Genomic DNA, 23296 nt, shown 5'->3' with positions numbered 1-23296 from the left:
ACTATCAAAAAATTCACTGAAATGGTTTTATTTACATTTTAATGTTTAGTTCACATAATATAATTTTAAAGTATACATTAAGGTGTCTAATAGGATAAACGTGGCAAAAACAATTGTAGACAATAAATGCATTTCTATAGAGTCCAAAATGTGTTTTTACCATAGAGTACTATAGTATGAGTCATAATACCCATAAAACCTAGCGTTTTTCCAACATTCATTTTTCCATAGGGGATTTTAGAAAAACTTCAAATAAGGGCTGTGTTTCGTGTAGGCTTATCCTGGTGTGACGTTTTGATAGCCATGTAAATCTCTCTAGGACGAGGTGACTTTCATCAATATATTCACCTGTATTTACCCCCAAAAATTAAATGCTTATTAGCTACTAATGTAGCTATCATGAAGAACTACAAATTACATGATGGTCTGGACGAGAGTGCCGAATTGAGGCAAAGGTAAGAATATCTGGATTAACTATCTAATGTTAGCTAAATGTAGTAATGAATAAATTGGCTACATTTATTTAATTCGACAATTCTGTGAACTGTCTTGTGCAAGTTTTTAATTGACACAATACCTGTTAGCAAAGGTGTCAGCTAGAGATGATTTGCAGGGATTTGCAGTTTTGCATGATGTCTTACTTTGATGCTAATTAGCATTTTCGAATCTGAGAGTAAATAGAGCCAAATATATTAATAAAAGTCACCTTGCTAGAGAGATTTCCTTCATTATCAACACTTCACGCCAGGGTAAGCTTACACGAAACTCATCCCTTGTTTTAGGGGATTTTAGAAACACTTATGGGAAAAATGAATGGTGGAAAAACGATTGGAACCATTTCCCTGTTTGACCGATAGGTTTTATGGGTATTATGACACCTCCACTGTGGGGCTCTGTGAAGGAATACAAAAATGAAGGTGCCTTGGCTAGTTGGCTTCAAAACAGCGTCCTCTGTTAGTAATCTGTGTGTGTATATATATACATCGTTGGGCGGAGCTCGAGACAACGAGGTACACTGTTTCTCAACAAGTGTTGTTGCGAAAGAGAGGAACATTGACGGCGGTGGGTACGCACGCTATTGCATACATTGCTATTTTTCCTAATGGCAACAGAGGAAAAAAGGAAATCGGTGCCGCAAGCTGTATCAGCAGTCGGCTCGTTGCCGACACCTCAGTGCTACAATAACAACAATAATAATAACAATAACAATAGAGGCAGCGAGGTAAGCGAGAATACGACCACCTCGAGCGCTACCGAATCAAGTGGACCGGAAACGCACAGCATCGGGAACGGTTGTGGAGTCAATCCAACAGTGGGAAATAACGGGAAATGGGTCCATTTGAACGTCGGCGGTACCGTATTCCTCACAACGCGGCATACCCTACTCAAAGAACAGACTTCCTTTCTCTATCGGCTCTGTCAACAAAAGGACTTGCATTCGGACACGGTAAGAAGATAATTTATCAAGCGCTTGTCTTCGCTTTGATCAAGATGACATCCGAATCTGATAAGGCAAGACGAATGAGTGAATGTTACCCCCACCAGATATGGCTCTGGTACTGCAATGACAAGTGGGTCAGGTGGATGTGCAAGTGCTGCCTCATTCAGGCCTGTGTAGCGTGTCTATGATCGAACACCTCTTACCTAGGGTCAGATTTTCGAGACTAGAAGGGTGGTGGCGTAGTATTTTTTTAAATCTACATGTATACAGTGCCTTCAGAAAGTATTCACACCTCTTGACTTTTTCCACATTTAGTTATGTTACAGTCTAAATTCATATTGCATTGAATTGAGATTTTGTGTCACTGACCTGTACAGAATACCCCATAATGTCGAAGTGGAATTATGTTTTTAGAAATGTTTACAAATTAATTAAATGAAAGGCTGAAATGTCTTGAGTCAATAAGTTGCATGGACTCACTTTGTGTGCAATAATAGTGTTTAACATTATTTTTGAATGTTTACCTCATCTCTGTACCCCACACAGCAATTATCTGTAGGTTCCTCAGTCCAGCAGTGAATTTCACACACAGATTAAACCACAAAGACCAAGGAGATTTTCCAATGCCTCGTAAAGAAGGGCACCTATTGGTAGATGGGTAACATTGAATATCCCTTTGAGCATGGTGAAGTTGTTTATTACACTTTGGATGGCGTATTAACACACTCAGTCACTACAAACATGCAACTGCTCGGGATTTCACCGTGAGGTTAATGATGACTTTAAAACAGTTAGAGTTGAATGGCTGATAGGAGAAAACAACTAGGGGATGGATCAACAATGTAGTTACTCCACAATACTAACCTCAATGACAAAAGAAGGAAGCCTGTACAGAATACAAATATTCCAAAACATGCATCCTGTTTGCAGTAAGAAACTAAAGTAAAACTGCAAAAAAAATGCAAAGAATTGAACATTATGTCCTGAATTCAAAGTGTTATGTTTGGGGCAAATCCAACATCTAACCCTAACCCTAACCCATCACTGAGTACCACTCTTTATATTTTCAAGCATAGCGGTGGCTGCATCATGTTATGGGAAGGCTTGTCATCGGCAAGGACTAGGATTTTTGTTATGATAAAAATAAAAATAATAGAACTAAGCACAGGCAAAATCCTAGAGGAAAACCTGGTTCAGTCTGCTTTCCAACAGACACTGGGAGACAAATTCACCTTTCAGCAGGACAATAACCGATAACACAAGGCCAAATATACACTGGAGTTGCTTACCAAGATATTACCAATATTCCTGAATATTCCTGCTTACCAATATTCCTGAGTGGCATAGCTACGGTTTCGACTTAAGTCGTATTGAAAATCTATGGCAAGACTTGAAAAGGGATGTCTAGCAATGATCAACAACCAACTTGACAGAGTTTATATTGCAAATATTGTACAATCCAGGTGTGCAAAACTCTTAGAGACTTACCCAGAAAGACTCGCAGCTGTAACAGCAGCTAAAGTTGACTCTAACATGTATTGACTCGGGTGTGAATACTTATGTAAATTAGATTTCTCTTTTTAATTTTCAATAAATGTGCAAACCTTTCTAAAAATATGTATTTACTTTGTCATTATGGGGTATTGTGTGTAGATGGGTGAGATTTGTAAAACATTTTTAAAATTCATTTTGAATTCCATCTGTAACACAACAGAATGTGGAATAAGTCAAAACGTATGAATACTTTCTGAAGGCACTGTAGGTTGTCAACATGTGACTGGTCTGTTCATGAAATACCGTACATCACTAATGCAGTAGGAGTGTATAATATGATTAATTTCAGAGTGACTGTCTATTCTTTCTGTCTGTTTGTAGCCTATGATTACAGATGGTCTCGTCCCTTGGCCACATGCTTAACCCAGTGTTGTACTGTTAATTGACTGGCTCCTGCAGCAGTGCATCGTCTTTGTGTGTGATCTTTTATTTTTCTAACTTGATCACTAATAATCAGATCAATTTGAGTGCTCTTCTTTGACCATTGATGGCCTCATCAATTCTACCCTGCTCTCCTCCACATTTAGATGTGGTTAGTTTATTTCAGACATTAGGCTGGATATGAGTCAAGCAAGACCTGATGAGACGTTTGATATGTACCCTAGCCTACCACGCAAAGGCACTATGGATTTATTTTCCCTGGTTGACACAGACATGCTCAGGAAAGTGATATCACATCTTAAGCCTTGTACCTACCTACCTTCTCAATCCTATCCCCACCACCTTCTTCAAAACAGTGCAAGCTATAGTTAATCACTCCCTGTTCATATGCACTTTCCTCACTGCAGTAATAACTGCTATGGTGAAGCCCCTTCTGAAGAAGAGTACTCTAGATTCTTCAGCTATTTGACATTTTCGGCCAATCTCCAACCTTCCATTCTTAAGTAAAATTCTGTGGAAATTGGTTTTCAAACAGCTAAATTATTTTTTTAAAGTGGCAACTATTTTAGAATAATTCCAATCTGTTTTTTTTTGTGCCTACAACAGCACAGGGAAAGCCTTAGTTAAAGTGGTAAATTATCTTAGAGCCAACACAGATGCCAAACAGCTCTCTGTCCTTGTACTCTTGGATTTATGTGCTGCATTTGACACTTTTGGCCACGATGTCCTTCTGGACAAACTGAAGAAGTGGCTTAGCCTCTCTGATCCAGTTCTAAATTGGTTTAGGAGCTATTTAACTGGTCAATCTTTTTTTTGTCACCCTTGGTGAACATAAAAATCTATCACGTGGCGTTACACCAGGTTCCATTTTGGGTTCATTTTAGATTCTGACCAAAATAGCTTTTTACCACCTGAGGAACATTGCTAAGATGTGGCCGTTTCTATCTCAGGCTGATACAAAGAGGCTCATCCATGCTTTTATTACAAGCAGGTTTGACTACTGTAATGCTCTCCTGTCTGGTCTACCCAAGAAAGCCATTGGTCAACTGCAAAATGTACAGAATGCTGCAGCACGGGTACTGACCAAGACCAGACAGAGAGCACACATTACACAGGTTTTAAAGTATCTGCACTAGCTGCCTGTGAGTTTTAGAATTAATTTTAAGATTTTTCTATTGGTTTTTAAATCAATCCATGATTGTGCACCCCAATACATGTCAAACTTGCTTTTGAGTTGTGTACCCAGTATGTCCCTCAGGTCCTCTGGCACTGGCCTGTTAACTATCCCAAAGACAAGGACCAAGAGACATGGAGAGGCAGCCTTTTAACTATCCCAAAGACAAGGACCAAGAGGCATGGAGAGGCAGCCTTTTAACTATCCCAAAGACAAGGACCAAGAGACATGGAGAGGCAGCCTTTTAACTATCCCAAAGACAAGGACCAAGAGACATGGAGAGTCAGCCTTTAGTTATTATGCCCCCAGCCTCTGGAATAGCCTGCCAGAGAACCTGAGAGGGGCCCAAACTGTGATCTTAAAACACACCTTTTTAGCTTTGCTTTTCCTTAGGGTGCTTTTTAGTCTTTCAGTTTTTATTGTTCTACTTTTCTTTTTTTATCCTCTTATGTTTGTTGTATAGTAAATGTTTCTGCTTATTTCTATTTTCTCCTGTGAAGTGCAAGCTATATAAATAAAGCTTGATTTGATTAGTGCACTAATGTCCATGAGTGTCACTTCTCTTCTCCTTCCTCTCTCACTCTGGTTTCAGTTATTGTTTTCTCCTTAGAATAAGTCAAATGATTGTATGTGTGTCTGTCTGTGTTGAGACAAACAACACCCCTGTTTTCTTAACAGGTATTTCCTGTGGGACCCAGTGAGGCCCCCATAGGGACCTGGAACTAGGCTAGGCAAACTGTAGTTCCTTGGGAAAACGCTGGGTAAACTATTAACACACCAGGTGAGGGTTGACTTTTCCGTGACGGCTGTTTAATGGGCCGACCGGTGGTGGTGTGGCTGAACAAACAGGACAGGAAATACAGAGAGAGATTAGATCATTTTTAATCTTCACCTTCGCTGTATGCATGTGCGTTCATGTTTCATTCATAGCAATGGTACTGAGATATTCTGGTGTTGTCATCATACATGACAACATCGGTCTAAGGCACTGCATCTCAGTGCAGGAGGCGTCACTGCAGTCTCTGGTTCGAATCCAGGCTGAATCTCATCCGGCTGTGATTGGGAGTCCCATAGGGCGGCGCACAATTGTCCCAGCATCGTCCGTGCTTGGCCGGGGTAGGCCGTCATTGTAAATAAGAATTTGTTCTTTACTGACTTGCCTAGTTAAATAAAGATTACATTTTTTAAAAAAAATGTAAAAAAAATACATACTGTCATGTCCAATGAGGAGGTGTCTGTCTGTCTGTCCTCAACTGCAGTTGCTCTGGGTTGTCTCTCCCTGTCCCTGTCCAGCCCCCTTTTCCCCAGCACCTCTACCTCTGCCCTCGTCTATCTCCCCTTTATCTCCCTCACCCTCATCCATTCTCCAGTGTCTGCCAGCTCTCGTCAACAGTCCATTCTCCTTTTCTCTGCCTGGCTCCCAAGACTCATCTTCCTTCAACTGAGTGCCTCACTTACCCTCCATCCCTCCGGCCCATCTCGCTCTCACGCCCTCTCTCTCATTCTGATCTGATCTGCAGGCTCTCATTCTTTAAGGAATGAGGAAAGGGCCTTCCACAAAGTTGGAAGTACAGAATCATCTAGAATGCTGTAGCGTTAAGATTTTCCTTCACTGGAACTAAGGGGTCTAGCCCGAACCATGAAAAACTGCCCCAGTTCCGTTAGTCCTCCTCCACCTTTACCTTACAGTTTGCACTATGCATTAGGGCAGGTAGCGTTCTCCTGGCATCCGCCAAACCCAGATTTGTCCGTCGGACTGCCAGATGCGTGATTAATCACTCCAGAGAACACGTTTCTACAGCGCGTTTTCAGTCCAGTGGCGGCGAGCTTTACACCACTCCAGCCGACGCTTGGCATTGGCAATGGTGATCTTAGGCTTGTGTGCTCAGCCATGGAAACCTATTTCATGCAGCTCCAGACTAAAAGTTATTGTGCTGACGTTGCTTCTAGAGGCAGTTTGGAACTTGGTAGTGAGTGTTGCAACCGAGGACAGACGATTTTTATGCACTTCAGCACTCGGCAGTCACATTCTGTGAGCTTGTGTGGCCTACGACTTCGGGGCTAAGACGTTGCTCCTAGATGTTTCCACTTCACAATAACAGGACATACAGTTGACTGGGGCAGCTCGAGCAGGGCAGAAATGTGACTAACCGACTTGTTGGAAAGGTGGCATCCTATGACGGTGCCACGTTGAAAGTCACTGAGCTCTTTAGTAAGGCCATTCTACTGCCAGTGATTGTCTATGGAGATTGCATGTCTGTATGCTGAAATAGCCAAATCCATTCATTTGAAGGGGCATCCACAGACTTTTGTATATATAGTTTACTTCTCTCTTTCTGCTCTTCTGCTAGCTCGCTCCACTCTGTTCCTGTTCCTCAATCCCTCTCTCTGATTCTTTTCTTTTTGAACTCATTGGCCTCTCTCTCATCTCTCTCTGCCTCCCTCTCTCTTTCTAGTGTCTCTGTGTTTGAGGATGGGTGCCTGGGGCTGGTTGAGTAATCGTCAGGAAGGGAGCGCTCTATGGAGACGCTGTAAAGGCACTGGCAGGCCGTCAGCCAAAAAGGGGCCATGTGAATGTAACAGGCTCTCTCTCTTCTCTCCATGTCTCTGTGCTACTCTCTTCATTCTTAGCCCCTATCTGTCTCTACCCCCCACCCCTAGGCTGTAAGAGGGACTCAATCACTAATTATTGTCCTTCTCAACAAAAGAGGACTTTTGCTGTTAGTGTATAACAGGTAATCAATCGCAAGGGGGTTTCAATTCTACATATTGACCAAAACCCAATAGACTAGAATAGCACTTAATATTGATCTCCTATTCATACTAGTAATTACTATGGTTCTCTCCTCTACTGTAGGATGAGACAGGGGCCTATGTGATAGACAGAGACCCCACCTACTTTGGCCCCATCCTCAACTACCTGCGACACGGCAAACTAGTCTACAACAAGGAGTTGGCTGAAGAAGGTACTGGATTACGTTTGGTATTTTTGACATGTACTACATAATGTGTTATGCCATTTTAATGCATTGTAAGACTAGCAATGAGCATGCAGCAGTGGTGTGTGGGTAAAAATCACTGAGGAAGCCAGAAAAAAAGCCATACTTCAACCTATGTGTTGTGATAATTTAGTTGCTTTCACTATAACCTGTTAGTTCATATTCCTTGACACCGTGATATATAGGTGTAAAGCCGAGATCATAAGAAAATGGTGGCAGAATAAATTCAACCACACCTTTGTTTCATCACACCCGGAGAGCAACCTCTTTCCGGCAACGTCCACAAAGCATATTGCATATAATAAACAGTTACATGACCTACAGCATGGTCAAGCAAGTAATGTTTCTGACATTTTTGGACTACTAAACAACTATTGATTTAGAATTACGTGAGTTACCCAAGTCGAAAACATTTCAACATCATCTAATAACCTATGCTTAGTCTAAGAGAGTTAAACAAATATATATATATATATATTTCGCCTTTATTTAACCAGGTAGGCTAGTTGAGAACAAGTTCTACCAAAAACACAAAAAAACTACCAAAAACAGTTTAGTCCAATCAAAAGTATGATTTAGTTGTCCATGGTTCTGATTTTTCTCTCTCTCTCTCTCTCTGTCTGTCTTGTCTGTCCTGTGTGTGTTCCCTCTCCCAGGTGTGTTGGAGGAGGCTGAGTTCTACAACATCACTCCTCTGATCAAACTGATCAAGGAGCGGATCCTGGAGCGGGACTGTAAAGTCACACAGGTCAAACACGCTCACTGTACATAAGCGGCCAAGATATACACAAATACAAGATGGCTACAGGTTAAAACCACAGACTCACACCCAGTGCTTTGTGCAGACAGTTCTGCCATTTTCCCTCTGTATTTTCTAGTATATTCCACCCATCCCCTCTGTCCTGTCTAAATGATGTCTCCTCTCTAGTATTTCTGTTATGTATCTTTCTATCTTCCTCTCTCTGTATTATACAGTTATACACTGCCCCTTGGCTACACACACACACACACACACACACACACACACACACACACTGCCTCCCTCTACCCCCTCCTTTTCACCCACCACCCCTCTAGCTCTCCCTATCCTCTTTTTTTTATCTGCCTTTCCTTTCCTTACAAACACCTATCACCTTCTCCAACTTTTGACTACTCTATCTTACTCTCTCTCTCAGCAGATGCCTCCTAAGCAAGTGTACTGCGTGTTGCAGTGTTTACATTTCTCTCTCTCCGTCTATCAGCAGGTGCCTCCTAAACATGTGTACCGGGTGTTGCAGTGCCAGGAGGAGGAGCTGACTCAGATGGTTTCCACCATGTCGGACGGCTGGAAGTTTGAGCAGGTCAGCGTACGCGCCTGCAGAAAGCCCCGCACTGGACTGCTCTGGACTGTGGGTTGGACTCGCTGCTCCTCTGCTCTACCACCCTCCCAACCAATCAACTCCTTTCCTGCTCTCTGTTAGCCAATCAGATCCACAGAGGAAGACCAATCAGAGACCAAGGCCAGTCCTAATCTGCTCACAAAGACAGCCTCCTTTTCACATTTCCATGCCCTCAGAAGAAGACTGATCTAAACAGACATGTGTTGCAAACACAGACCAGTGATCATAAGGGGAAGGAGATGCAAAAAGGATGCGGAGCTAAGGAAGTTCCAATAGAAGCTACCATATGTTGGCACATTGACAGTTTAGTAAAGAGTATTGAGTGATGCTGTAATGCTAAACATTGCCGTCACTGTGACAGGGTGTACAGTTCAGTCTCACTGCCCGTAGTTGTAGTGCTGCTAAGCTGTCCTTCTCATCTGTCCCTGCTCTCTGCATGAGCATCCATGGACTTACCTGCTGTGATATGGGGCCATCTCTCGTGCTCTCTCTCCTCTCTCCGTGTGTTTGACTCACTCACTCGCTCTCTCTCTCTCTCCTCTCTCTCTCCGTGTGTGCGTGTGGTAGATGGTGAACATTGGTTCGTCATACAGCTATGGGACAGAGGACCAGGCAGAGTTTCTTTGTGTGGTGTCCAAGGAGCTACACACACCTGGCTCAGGCCTGGGCACCGAACAGAGCCACAAGACCAAGGTGAGACTGACACACAGGAAACACACACGGGTACACATGCGTCAGATAGGTGAATAGTGTACAATGTAGAAGTATATCTATCACCACCATTCACTTCGACCAAGGTCTGAAGTAGCAGGATATGGATCTGTCCCTGTGTGACATTTCTCCTCATCCAAGATGATCTCAGCATCTTTTGATCTTAGTCTCGGCATTCTCCACTCAAACACTCCAAATGTCCATTTAAATTGGATACCAATTTCATGGTATCCAATTGGTAGTTAGTCTTGTCTCATCGCGGCAACTCCAGTACAGACTCAGGAGAGGCAAAGGTCGAGAGCCGTGCATCCCCCGAAACACAACCCAGCCACACACTACTTCTTGACACAATGCCTGCTTAACCCGGAAGCCAGCCGCACCAATGTGTCGGAGGAAACACCGTACACCTGGCGACAGTGTCAGCGTGCACGGCTCCCGGCCTGCCACAGGAGTCGCTGGGACAAGGACATCCCTGCCGCCAAACGCTCCCCTAACCCGGACAACGCTGGGCCAATTGTGCGCCACCCCATGGGTCTTCCGGCTGCGAGAGAGGCTGGAATCGACCCAGGGGTGGCAGGGTAGCCTAGTGGTTAGAGCGTTGGACTAGTAACCGAAAGGTTTCATGTTCAAATCTCTGAGCTGACATGGTACAAATCTGACGTCCTGCCCCTGAACAGGCAGTTAACCCACTGTTCCTAGGCCGTCATTGAAAATAAGAATTTGTTCTTAACTGACTTGCCTAGTTAAATAAAGGTAAAATTTAAAAAATTTAAAAAATCTCTAGTGGCACACAGCCTTAGACCTCTGCGCCACTCGGGAGGCAACACTCCAAATGTCACACACACACACATCTCCCAAATGTAATTCACAAGCACATTCACTCTATCATCCATATGTTCTCTCTCTCTCCATGATGCATCAATCTGTTCATTATTTTTTGTCGTTTTTTATTCTCCACATTTTTATTCGAGGGAAGGCTTCAGAGGTGCAGGAGGAGGGAGGAGAGAGAAATACCACCCTGAATGAGTGCATAAGGGAATGACAGTCTTGTGTCAATGTTCCAAGGACGTGAATGGGTGAGGATCCATGCTAGTGTTGTTGGCTGGTGGTGCTAGTAGCAGTAGTAGACCGTGTGATCAAAAGGGATCCAGGGCTATTTCACAGCATGGCATTCCCTTACCCCAAACTCAACACAGTAACCAAAGGCCAAGGAAGGACTAACTTTTATAAAAATTTAAAATAAAAATTATTCGATTTTTACAATATGTAGAGAAAAAAGCAGGCCTTGAACTTTTGCTCCCCGTCAAACACAGTTGGCTTCTGTTTGTTTGAAATACTAATTGTGATGCCAGAGCTTGATATTGCCCTGGGGCCTTTGTGTCCTGCCTGGGACATGATCTGTTCAGCGGCATAACCCAGCTGTTCTGATGATGAGCTAGTCTCCCTAGGAAGATGGGTTGCCTCTCACATGAATAATGCCCTAGTTGCCTGTTACGAACCCCTTTGGCCCTGCAGTCTAGGGGGGATGGAAACGAGACCCGTAACATATCTCATGCAAATCACCCCAGTGAAAAGGTAACAGTGAGAACAAAAAAAAACACAGACAACATAAATCTACCGTCAAACACTTCAGGTTTATTTTAAACACACAGTAATGGGGTGTGGGGAAAAAGGGGCTGAGCTGGACCCAAGGAAATAAATAATATACACTGCTCAAAAAAATGAAGGGAACACTTAAACAACACAATGTAACCCCAAGTCAATCACACTTCTGTGAAATCAAACTGTCCACTTAGGAAGCAACACTGATTGACAATAAATTTCACATGCTGTTGTGCAAATGGAATAGACAACAGGTGGAAATTATAGGCAATTAGCAAGACACCCCCAATAAAGGAGTGGTTCTGCAGGTGGTGACCACAGACCACTTCTCAGTTCCTATGCTTCCTGGCTGATGTTTTGGTCACTTTTGAATGCTGGCGGTGCTTTCACTCTAGTGGTGGCATGAGACGGAGTCTACAACCCACACAAGTGGCTCAGGTAGTGCAGCTCATCCAGGATGGCACATCAATGCGAGCTGTGGCAAGAAGGTTTGCTGTGTCTGTCAGCGTAGTGCCCAGAGCATGGAGGTGCTACCAGGAGACAGGCCAGTACATCAGGAGGGGTGGAGGAGGCCGTAGGAGGGCAATAATCCACGCTACCTCCGCCTTTGTGCAAGGAGGAGCACTGCCAGAGCACTGCCAGAGCCCTGCAAAATGACCTCCAGCAGGCCACAAATGTGCATGTGTCTGCTCAAACGGTCAGAAACAGACTCCATGAGGGTGGTATGAGGGCCCGACGTCCACAGGTGGGGGTTGTGCTTACAGCCCAACACAGTGCAGGACGTTTGGCATTTGCCAGAGAACACCAAGATTGGCAAATTCGCCACTGGCGCCCTGTGCTCTTCACAGATGAAAGCAGGTTCACACTGAGCACATGTGACAGACGTGACAGAGTCTGGAGACGCTGTGGAGAATGTTCTGCTCCCTGCAACATCCTCCAGCATGACCGGTTTGGCGGTGGGTCAGTCATGGTGTGGGGTGGCATTTCTTTGGGGGGCCGCACAGCCCTCCATGTGCTCGCCAGAGGTAGCCTGACTGCCATTAGGTACCGAGATGAGATCCTTAGACCCCTTGTGAGACCATATGCTGGTGCGGTTGGCCCTGGGATCCTCCTAATGTAAGACAATGCTAGACCTCATGTGGCTGGAGTGTGTCAGCAGTTCCTGCAAGAGGAAGGCATTGACTCTATGGGCTGGCCCGCCTGTTCCCCAGACCTGAATCCAATTGAGCACATCTGGGACATCATGTCTCGCTCCATCCACCAACGCCACGTTGCACCACAGACTGTCCAGAAAGTTGGCGGATGCTTTAGTCCAGGTCTGGGAGGAGATCCCTCAGGAGACCATCCGCCACCTCATCAGGAGCATGCCCAGGCATTGTAGGGAGGTCATACAGGCACGTGGAGGCCACACACACTACTGAGCCTCATTTTGACTTGTTTTAAGGACATTACATCAAAGTTGGATCAGTCTGTAGTGTGGTTTTCCACTTTAATTTTGAGTGTGACTCCAAATCCAGACCTCCATGGGTTGATAAATTTGATTTCCATTGATAATTTGTGTGATTTTGTTGTCAGCACATTCAACTATGTAAAGAAAGAAGTATTTAGGAAGAATATTTCATTCTTTCAGATCTAGGATGTGTTATTTTAGTGTTACCTTTTATTTTTTTGAGCAGTGTATATCCAAACAAACCCCTAAGCTAGTCTAGCCTGCTTTAAGAACAGCTAGCTAGCTAACCAAAAATACAGAGGGTGACCCGCCAGTTCTAACTAGGGTATTTAGACACTGTTTTCCTATGGGTAATGTAGGCCCATGGGCGACTTGGCTGGTTATCCCCTTTTCCCACCAACAAACAGTCATACACCATAACAATACAATACTCACAGATAACGGACAAGGTGACATGTAGGTGCAAAAACAAAAGAGAGATCTCCAGAGAGAACTGATTGGGATACTTTTAAACCAAGGGAAAGGGGATGTGATTGGGTAAGGGAAAAAGAGCAGGTGTGTCTTCAGTGGCGACTAATTAGTGACACCTGTGAAGGAAAGAAAACAAATACACACACACAGGATAACTGTATCCGTAACATTGCCTCTCACATGAACAATGCCCTAGATGCCTCTCACATGAACAATGCCCTTGATGCCTCTCACATGAACAATGCCCTAGATGCCTCTCACATGAACAATGCCCTAGATTCCTCTCACATGAACAATGCCCTTGATGCCTCTCACATGAACAATGCCCTTGATGCCTCTCACATGAACAATGCCCTAGATGCCTCTCACATGAACAATGCCCTAGATTCCTCTCATATGAACAATGCCCTAGATGCCTCTCACATGAACAATGCCCTAGATGCCTCTCACATGAACAATGCCCTAGATTCCTCTCACATGAACAATGCCCTAGATGCCTCTCACATGAACAATGCCCTAGATTCCTCTCACATGAACAATGCCCTAGATTCCTCTCATATGAACAATGCCCTAGATGCCTCTCACGAACAATGCCCTAGATTCCTCTCACATGAACAATGCCCTAGATGCCTCTCACATGAACAATGCCCTAGATGCCTCTCACATGAACAATGCCCTAGATGCCTCTCACATGAACAATGTCCTAGATGCCTCTCACATGAACAATGCCCTAGATGCCTCTCACATGAACAATGCCCTAGATGCATCTCACATCTAGATGCCTCTCACATGAACAATGTCCTAGATGCCTCTCACATGAACAATGTCCTAGATGCCTCTCACATGAACAATGCCCTTGATGCCTCTCACATGAACAATGCCCTTGATGCCTCTTACATGAACAATGCCCTTGATGCCTCTCACATGAACAATGCCCTAGATGCCTCTCACATGAACAATGCCCTAGATGCCTCTCACATGAACAATGCCCTAGATGCCTCTCACATGAACAATGTCCTGGATGCCTCTCACATGAACAATGTCCTAGATGCCTCTCACATGAACAATGTTATAGATGCCTCTCACATGAACAATGTCCTAGATGCCTCTCACATGAACAATGTCCTAGATGCCTCTCACATGAACAATGTCCTAGATGCCTCTCACATGAACAATGTCCTAGATCTGGGATATCCAAGACTAATAATGAGCTGACGCTGCTCTGCTGCCACTGATCCAAACCCTCTCCTAAAGGTCTCTCATTACCAATGCAATGACATGGAATAGCCCTGACCTTTTGTGTAATAGTGGTATTAGTGTATTTTATAGTTCACATACACACACACCATTTTACTTGTAGAAGTATAAAGGGGACATAGTTTGGGAAAACTGCACAAAGTTTAGCTGCTGCGTTTTTTGTTTATCCAAACACCAATTAATCAGTCAAGCGTATGTTGTTGTTTTCCATCCACAACAAAGGGACACACACTATTACTGTCACCATCATCACCATCAGCATCAAACATGACATTTCTGTGATAAGATTGTTTCCCATGTCGTCCAATCCAAGCTGATCCACAACTTGAAATGTTTCTCAATATTGTGATGGGTTATATGAACATGATAATCTGTCTTTAAAGATGGTTTCTCCTTTCTCTGCTTGTCTTCCAGCTTTTTTACATGCATGGATCCCGGATGTACTAGAGATAAATGTATTTTTTTTAGCTTGACATTCCATTATGTGTTTGTTTATATATGTTGTATTGTTGCTTTGGGAAAAAAAACTACCAATAAATGCTCAAACATTATTTTCAAATATTATTGAAACATAAGCAAAATTGTCCTTCATGCCAACATTTCAAAATTAGAGAGACAGATATGTTAGTAAAAGCATTTTGTATAAATATCATTTAAAAATGTATTTTAGTTCTAATCACCACTGAAGTCATGGCAGTGAATGAATCTTAGTCAAATATATTTGACCAAAAACAATGGTTGAAAAGCACTGCAAATCAATGTCCTCATCCAAATATGAAAAAGGGTATGAAATTCACACGTGGAATATGATACCTAAGTAAGTTGTTATTGTTTAGACTGGTTCTGACTGGTCTGATGCTTTATACAGTAGTGAGACATGGGCCTGTGGTGCGTCTGACATTTAGTGAGATTTATACAGAAAGACAGACGGACATCAACTAACTGGCCACAGTCAGCCACACACACACACACACTCTCTTTCACTCTCACTCACACACACCCCCGATTTCTCAATTCAATTTAAGGGGCTTTATTGGCATGGGAAACATATGTTTACATTGCCAAAGCAAGTGAAATAGATATGAACAATAAGTTAACAGTAAACATTACATTCACAAAAGTTCTAAAAGAATAGAGACATTTCAAATGTCATTGTCTATATACAGTGTTGTAATGCTGTGCAAATAGTTCAAGTACGAAAGGGAAAATAAATAAACATAAATATAGGTTGTATTTACAATGGTGTTTGTTCTTCACTGGTTGCCCTTTTCTTGTGGCAACAGGTCACAAATGTTGCCACTGTGATTGCACACTGTGGTATTTCACCTAATAGATATGGGAGTTTATCAAATTTGATTTTTTTTCTAATTCCATGTGGGTCTGTGTAATCTGAGGGAAATATGTGTCTCTAATATGGTCATACATTTGGCAGGAGGTTAGGAAGTGCAGCTCAGTTTCCACCTCATTTTGTGAGCAGTGTGCACATAGGCAGACCTGGCTCCCAAGAGAAGACAAGGTATTCTGGCACTGTACTCTGTTTAGGCCCAAATAGCATTCTAGTTTGCTAAGTTTTTTTTGTCAATTCTTTCCAATGTGTCAAGTCTTTTTTTGTAATCTTTTTGTTTTCTCATGATTTGGTTGGGCCTAATTGTGTTGCTGTCCTGGGGTTCCTTGGAGTGTGTTTGTGAACAGAGCCCCAGAACCAGCTTGCTAAGGGGGCTCTTCTCCAGGTTCATCACTCTGGTAATGGCTTTGTTATGGAAGGTTTGGGAATCACTTCCTTCTAGGTGGTTGTATAATTGAACTGCCCTTTTCTGGATTTGGATCATTAGCTGGCATTGGCGTCTTTTCTGCTCTGCATGCATTACCTGGTGTTTTATGTTGTACACAAATGATATTTTTAGCAGAATTCTGCATGCAAAGTCTCAATTTGGTGTTCATCCCATTTTGTGAATTTTTGGTTTGGGAGCGGATCCCAGACCTCACAACCATAAAGAGCAATGTCTCTGTTTTTGGTTGGACAGGTTTCTCAATTTCTTTCTTAAGTTTTTACGTTCTTCATCAAACCATTTGTCACAGTTGTTCATTTTCTTAGGTTGTTCGCTTGAAATTTGTAGATTTGATAGGGAAGCTGCGATGGCAAATATACTGTTTAGGTTTTCTACTGCCAAGTTTACACCTTCACTATTACAGTGAAACATTTTGTCCAGGAAATTGTCTAGAAGCAATTTCATTTGTTGTTGCCTAATTGTTTTTTGGTAGATTTCCACACTATTTTCCTTCCATCGATAGCATTTATTCATTTTATTCAGTTCCTTTGGCTTTGATGCCTCATGATTGAGCATAGCTCTGTACAAGTAGAGTGTGATTTTGCTGTGATCTGATAGGGGTGTCAGTGAGCTGACTGTGAACGCTCTGAGAGACTCTGGGTTAAGGTCAGTGATAAAGTAGTCTACAGTACTACTGCCAAGAAATGAGCTATAGGTGTACCTACCATAGAAGTCCCCTCGAAGCCTATCATTGACTATGTACATACCCAGCATCCGACAGAGCTGCAGGAGTTGTGACCCGTTTTTGTTGTCATAGTTGTGCCTAGGGTGGCATATGGGGGAGGGAATGCTTTCGTCTCCAGGTAGGTGTTTGTCCCCCTGTGTGCTGAGGGTGTCCGGTTCTTGTCCAGTTCTGGCATTTAGGTCGCCACAGACTAGTACATGTCCCTGGGCCTGGAAATTGTTGATCTCCCCCTCTAGGATGGAGAAGCTGTCATCGTTAAAGTATGGAGATTCTATTGGGGGATATAGGTAGCACACGAGGACATTTCCTGTTTTAACTCATTTAATAGAGTGGGTTTGGTCTGCACTATACCAAATTAGCATCCCCCTTTTTCACACCTGGTAGTTTGGTGGATGGGACTACCAGCTCTCTGTAACCTAGAGGGCAACCAGTGGATTCATCTCCTTTATACCATGTTTCTTGTAGGATGACAATGTCTGTATTTACAATTTATTTTAAGTCTGGGATCCTGCTCTTTAGGCCAAAGGCAGATAACCTCAGACCTTGTATAATCCAGGATGAGATAGTAAAAGCTTTGTGTTCCATAGTGTCTAGTGTTGTTTTGTGTGGTTTAGGCCCGGACCATCACAGTAGGTGTGAGCAGAGCATGTTGAGCATCTGATACATACCTCTTAGGTAGCAGGATGGGGCTTGGGCGGGTGTAATAGTGGGGGTTGAGCCTGTTGCTCTGCTCACGAACTGGGCATGTGTCCTGCTGTCATTTTGAGGTCCTTGCTGCAGGGGCATGGGGTGGGTGGGCAGAAAGGGCATATAGGTTGTGGCCTTGTTTTTCTTAGGGTGGTCTTGGTTGGGGTGTGGCTGGTGATGCTGTGGTCTTTGTGTAGGTCTTCTTGGCGTGGGTTCTCTTGGTGCAGGTCCTTTGGGAGGGGCTCTTGCGGGGGACAGTTTGAAGAGGTGTGATCAGTCGTCACAGAGAGAGAGCGTTTCCTGCTGTACTCTCTCTTTGATCCCGTAAAAGTCTGCTTGAACTGCATGAGGATGCCCTGCATACAGGACTGTCCCAGTCTTGTACACGTTGACAGTTTTGGTTGTTTTAATTTCCTTAATGTCTACTATTCTGAGTTCCACCCTTGGCCAATACCCTCTCTCTTGACATAGGGGTAGTGTGCTCTTACAGCACTGTGCCATGCCAGGGGATGGTCTGTTTTTATTTATTTATTTAACTAGGCAGTTAAGTCAGTTAAGAACAAATTCTTATTTACAATGATGGCCTACCCCGGCTAAACCCTAACCCAGACGACGCTGGGCCAATTGTGCACCGCCCTGCACCACCACACACACACAGACACAACAGTGCTTCCTGCTGGAACATACGTGTTCCATGAGGCATGTGCATGCCAGCAGAGCAGAGCTCTCAGCCTGTTGCTCTGGCCTGGCTCCAGCGTGACTCTAGGCCTTGGCAGGAAGAGAAAAGAGAGGTGCATGCATCTAAAATGGCACCCAATTCCATATATAGTGTACTACTTTTGACCAGAGGCCATAGGTCTCTGGTCAAAAGTAGTGTACTAATTAGGGAATAGGGTGCCATTTTGGTGCAACCCTGTTCTCTGCTCATGTTGTAATGATAGGCCCTGGCACCTTGAGACCAGGCTGTTGTCATTATATTTTAAGCTAGAGCAGGGATGGGCAACTGGCAGCTGCGGACCCCTTTTGTAAGCCTGCGGATACATTTTCAGAATAATTACACAAGTGCAATTTTAGAATTTTGATTGTCATTAGAGAAAAACTGCATAGTCTTTCGCTTCTGTCTGGCCACTCTACCTGATAGGTGGAGGGCTGCAGAGATGGTTGTCCTTCTGGAAGGTTCTCCCATCTCCACAGAGGAACTTTGGAGCTCTGTCAGGAGGTGACCAAGAACCTGTGACCATCTCCCCTGATTGCTCAGATTGGCCGGGCGGCCAGCTCTAGGGAGGGTCTTGGTGGTTACAAACTTCTTCAAATTAAGAATGATGGAGGCCATTGTGTTTTGGGGGACCTTCAATGCTGCAGAAATGTTTTGGTACCCTTCCCCAGATCTGTGACTCTACACAATCCTGTCTCGGGGCTCTACGGACAGTTCCTTCGAGCTCCTGGCTTGGTTTTTGCTCTGACATGCACTGTCAACTGTGGGACCTTATATAGACAGGTGTGTGCCTTTCCAAATCATGTCCAATCAATTGAATTTACCACCAGTGGACTCCAATCAAGTTGTAGGAACATCTCAAGGAGGGTGAGATGAAACGGGATGCACCTGAGCTCCATTTCAAGTCTCATAGCAAAGGGTCTGAATACTTATGTAAATAAAATATTTATGTTTTTTATTTGTAATACATTTGCGAACATTTCTAAAAACCTGTTTTTGATTTGTTGTTATGGGGTATTGTGTGTAGATTGAGGAAATGTTTTCAATTAATCAATTTTAGAACAAGGCTGTAACATAACAAAATGTGGAATTTACCTCATGTTTTGATGGTGTTTCATCAGAAGACATCCCCTTTATTGAGGCTACTATAATTTGTAGCCTAATCTCAAACTGTTTTTCCAAGACATCAGAACTTGAGTTGAAAACCTGGTATTCCTCAGGATGTGGTATGTATGTTATGTATGTATGTATGTATGTACAGTGCCTTGCGAAAGTATTCGGCCCCCTTGAACTTTGCGACCTTTTGCCACATTTCAGGCTTCAAACATAAAGATATAAAACTGTATTTTTTTGTGAAGAATCAACAACAAGTGGGACACATGAAGTGGAACGACATTTATTGGATATTTCAAACTTTTTTAACAAATCAAAAACTGAAAAATTGGGCGTGCAAAATTATTCAGCCCCTTTACTTTCAGTGCAGCAAACTCTCTCCAGAAGTTCAGTGAGGATCTCTAAATGTCGTTCCACTTCATGATTGTGTCCCACTTGTTGTTGATTCTTCACAAAAAAAATACAGTTTTATATCTTTATGTTTGAAGCCTGAAATGTGGCAAAAGGTCGCAAAGTTCAAGGGGGCCGAATACTTTCGCAAGGCGTGTGTGTGTGTGTGTGTATGTATGTATGTATGTATGTATGTATGTATGTATGTATGTATGTATGTATGTATGTATGTATGTATGTATGTATGTATGTATGTATGTATGTATGTATGTATGTATGTAAAACAACTATTTCTCACAACACCCACAGAAAACTAAAACATTCACACAGGTGAAGGTTGCCCAAAACACAGTGATCATGACGTATATTCATTTTTCAAACACACTATAAAAAAATTCTCAGAGCATTATCCACCCCAGAGTCCTCTGCCAGGGCCTTGGACACTGATCTGTCTGGAGTTGTGTTATCAGGAACCAAATTACCTCCATACACTCCCACCCTTTTCAGCCAGCAAACATATCCAAGACTATTCTATTCTGCCAAGCCATTCATTACATCTCTGGTATAATTGATGAAGCGCTGTGGATTATAATAAATATAATTGATCCAGTTCACATTCTTATTGAGAGTGGACCACTAGAAAATACTTGACTCTAATCCTGCTAGGATCTGATTTCTTGCTTTGAACTCATATGGCATTCTCTCTCTCTTCTACCTGGCTCTGGGTAAGGGTAAAGAGCATAATGTCATTCCCCCACACAACCACCAGATGTCAGCCCTGAGCCACTTAATCCTACTGAAATCCCTAGAGTTTAACCAGCCTGTCAGATCACTCATAGTTTCATCAGTAGTAACATTCCCTGTAACTATGAAAGAGAAAATCTGGATGTAATCGGCACCTGGAGACACATCACAGATCAATGCAACTGTCATTGTTCAGCTGTCAAGTCTTATCTACTTTAAGAGGTATCTGTGCTGCTTATATATGTTCTTAAATATATACAGTGCCTTGCGAAAGTATTCGGCCCCCTTGAACTTTGCGACCTTTTGCCACATTTCAGGCTTCAAACATAAAGATATAAAACTGTATTTTTTTGTGAAGAATCAACAACAAGTGGGACACAATCATGAAGTGGAACGACATTTATTGGATATTTCAAACTTTTTTAACAAATCAAAAACTGAAAAATTGGGCGTGCAAAATTATTCAGCCCCCTTAAGTTAATACTTTGTAGCGCCACCTTTTGCTGCGATTACAGCTGTAAGTCGCTTGGGGTATGTCTCTATCAGTTTTGCACATCGAGAGACTGACATTTTTTCCCATTCCTCCTTGCAAAACAGCTCGAGCTCAGTGAGGTTGGATGGAGAGCATTTGTGAACAGCAGTTTTCAGTTCTTTCCACAGATTCTCAATTGGATTCAGGTCTGGACTTTGACTTGGCCATTCTAACACCTGGATATGTTTATTTTTGAACCATTCCATTGTAGATTTTGCTTTATGTTTTGGATCATTGTCTTGTTGGAAGACAAATCTCTGTCCCAGTCTCAGGTCTTTTGCAGACTCCATCAGGTTTCCTTCCAGAATGGTCCTGTATTTGGCTCCATCCATCTTCCCATCAATTTTAACCATCTTCCCTGTCCCTGCTGAAGAAAAGCAGGCCCAAACCATGATGCTGCCACCACCATGTTTGACAGTGGGGATGGTGTGTTCAGCTGTGTTGCTTTTACGCCAAACATAACGTTTTGCATTGTTGCCAAAAAGTTCAATTTTGGTTTCATCTGACCAGAGCACCTTCTTCCACGTGTTTGGTGTGTCTCCCAGGTGGCTTGTGGCAAACTTTAAATGACACTTTTTATGGATATCTTTAAGAAATGGCTTTCTTCTTGCCACTTCCATAAAGGCCAGATTTGTGCAATATACGACTGATTGTTGTCCTATGGACAGAGTCTCCCACCTCAGCTGTAGATCTCTGCAGTTCATCCAGAGTGATCATGGGCCTCTTGGCTGCATCTCTGATCAGTCTTCTCCTTGTATGAGCTGAAAGTTTAGAGGGACGGCCAGGTCTTGGTAGATTTGCAGTGGTCTGATACTCCTTCCATTTCAATATTATCGCTTGCACAGTGCTCCTTGGGATGTTTATAGCTTGGGAAATATTTTTGTATCCAAATCCGGCTTTAAACTTCTTCACAACAGTATCTTGGACCTGCCTGGTGTGTTCCTTGTTCTTCATGATGCTCTCTGCGCTTTTAACGGACCTCTGAGACTATCACAGTGCAGGTGCATTTATACGGAGACTTGATTACACACAGGTGGATTGTATTTATCATCATTAGTCATTTAGGTCAACATTGGATCATTCAGAGATCCTTACTGAACTTCTGGAGAGAGTTTGCTGCACTGAAAGTAAAGGGGCCGAATAATTTTGCACGCCCAATTTTTCAGTTTTTGATTTGTTAAAAAAGTTTGAAATATCCAATAAATGTCGTTCCACTTCATGATTGTGTCCCACTTGTTGTCGATTCTTCACAAAAAAATACAGTTTTATATCTTTATGTTTGAAGCCTGAAATGTGGCAAAAGGTCGCAAAGTTCAAGGGGGCCGAATACTTTCGCAAGGCACTGTATTTATAGATTTAAACAGTAACCCTTTTCTCTCCTATCTTTCAAATATTAACTAAGCATCTCACTGTTTGGCTTTATCTAAAATCATTGATTTTTGAAAAAACATTTCTATGGTGGCAATCTCTAAAGTCCTTAATAAACCTATCAATAATCCTGAATCACCACAGATGTCATATATCCCTGTTAACTTTAATACTATTTAAATAAAAATCTTCTAATGGTCAAATAAAGCCGAAACTAATGCTAACCATATCTATCCTTTCTGTACTAATGAGCTCTTTCCTTCAGGGGTCCACAGTATTTTATCTAACAATAACATGAGTTATCCTTAAAATCAGTTTCATCAATAATTTAATATATGTTGCATAGTGTGGGATACCTTACCTACAGTAATTTACCATCCCTAAGAACTGAAACTTATTTTCATTAATAATTTTAATGCTTATAAAATCACTATTTTTCTATGTATTTTCCTGCCCTATTGGCTTAAAATATCTCCTGTCCAAACCTCAATGTACCATATTTCCCCCTATTTATTATCAATGATAAATAGGATTTTTTTCTGATGTAATACCAAATCAATAATAGCCAATTCAAAAACTTCACAGCCAATGTTTTAAAACAGAATCCTGAACCACTTCCTCTTTTCTCACTAGAGTTTATTTCCCCGCTCCCCAAAATTTGTCCTACCTCCTACTATAATTATGTCCAAGAGCTATAAACTCTATTATAATTAATTTACCTTAAAACTAGTATCCCAAATGACTACTTCCTTATCCAAATGGCCCTCCCCTGAGGCTGATCAGACCACAAGAGATAGCCATGATAAGGTCAAAG

The 23296-nt window shown here is 42.6% G+C and overlaps 1 protein-coding gene across 7 annotated transcripts; it reads left to right on the top strand.

Annotated features, from left to right (window-relative positions):
• The first annotated feature begins 543 nt into the window (after window positions 1-543).
• Window positions 544-14970, top strand: LOC110502873 (BTB/POZ domain-containing protein KCTD5). Of its 7 annotated transcripts, none has more exons than XR_005039220.1 (7): window positions 544-1447; window positions 7408-7516; window positions 8206-8297; window positions 8791-8937; window positions 9496-9621; window positions 10611-10715; window positions 14834-14937. XR_005039220.1 is itself a non-coding variant. In XM_021581216.2 (7 exons), the coding sequence occupies exons 1-6, from the start codon at window positions 1103-1105 to the stop codon at window positions 10679-10681; spliced, it is 885 nt and encodes a 294-aa protein (XP_021436891.2). In that variant the 5' UTR covers window positions 547-1102; the 3' UTR covers window positions 10682-10715; window positions 14834-14937. The 7 variants fall into 7 exon arrangements, 6 of the variants coding, with proteins under 6 accessions (XP_021436891.2, XP_021436892.2, XP_021436893.2 ...); XM_021581216.2 differs by having other exon boundaries at window positions 547-1447; window positions 10616-10715; XM_021581217.2 differs by having other exon boundaries at window positions 548-1447; window positions 8794-8937; window positions 10616-10715.
• The last annotated feature ends 8326 nt before the right edge of the window (window positions 14971-23296 follow it).

This window comes from Oncorhynchus mykiss, chromosome 23, assembly GCF_013265735.2.
Source record: "Oncorhynchus mykiss isolate Arlee chromosome 23, USDA_OmykA_1.1, whole genome shotgun sequence".
Classification (NCBI taxonomy): domain Eukaryota; kingdom Metazoa; phylum Chordata; class Actinopteri; order Salmoniformes; family Salmonidae; genus Oncorhynchus; species Oncorhynchus mykiss.
The sequence above is the reverse complement of the archived record's forward strand: the minus strand, read 5'-3'. Positions and strand labels throughout refer to the sequence as shown.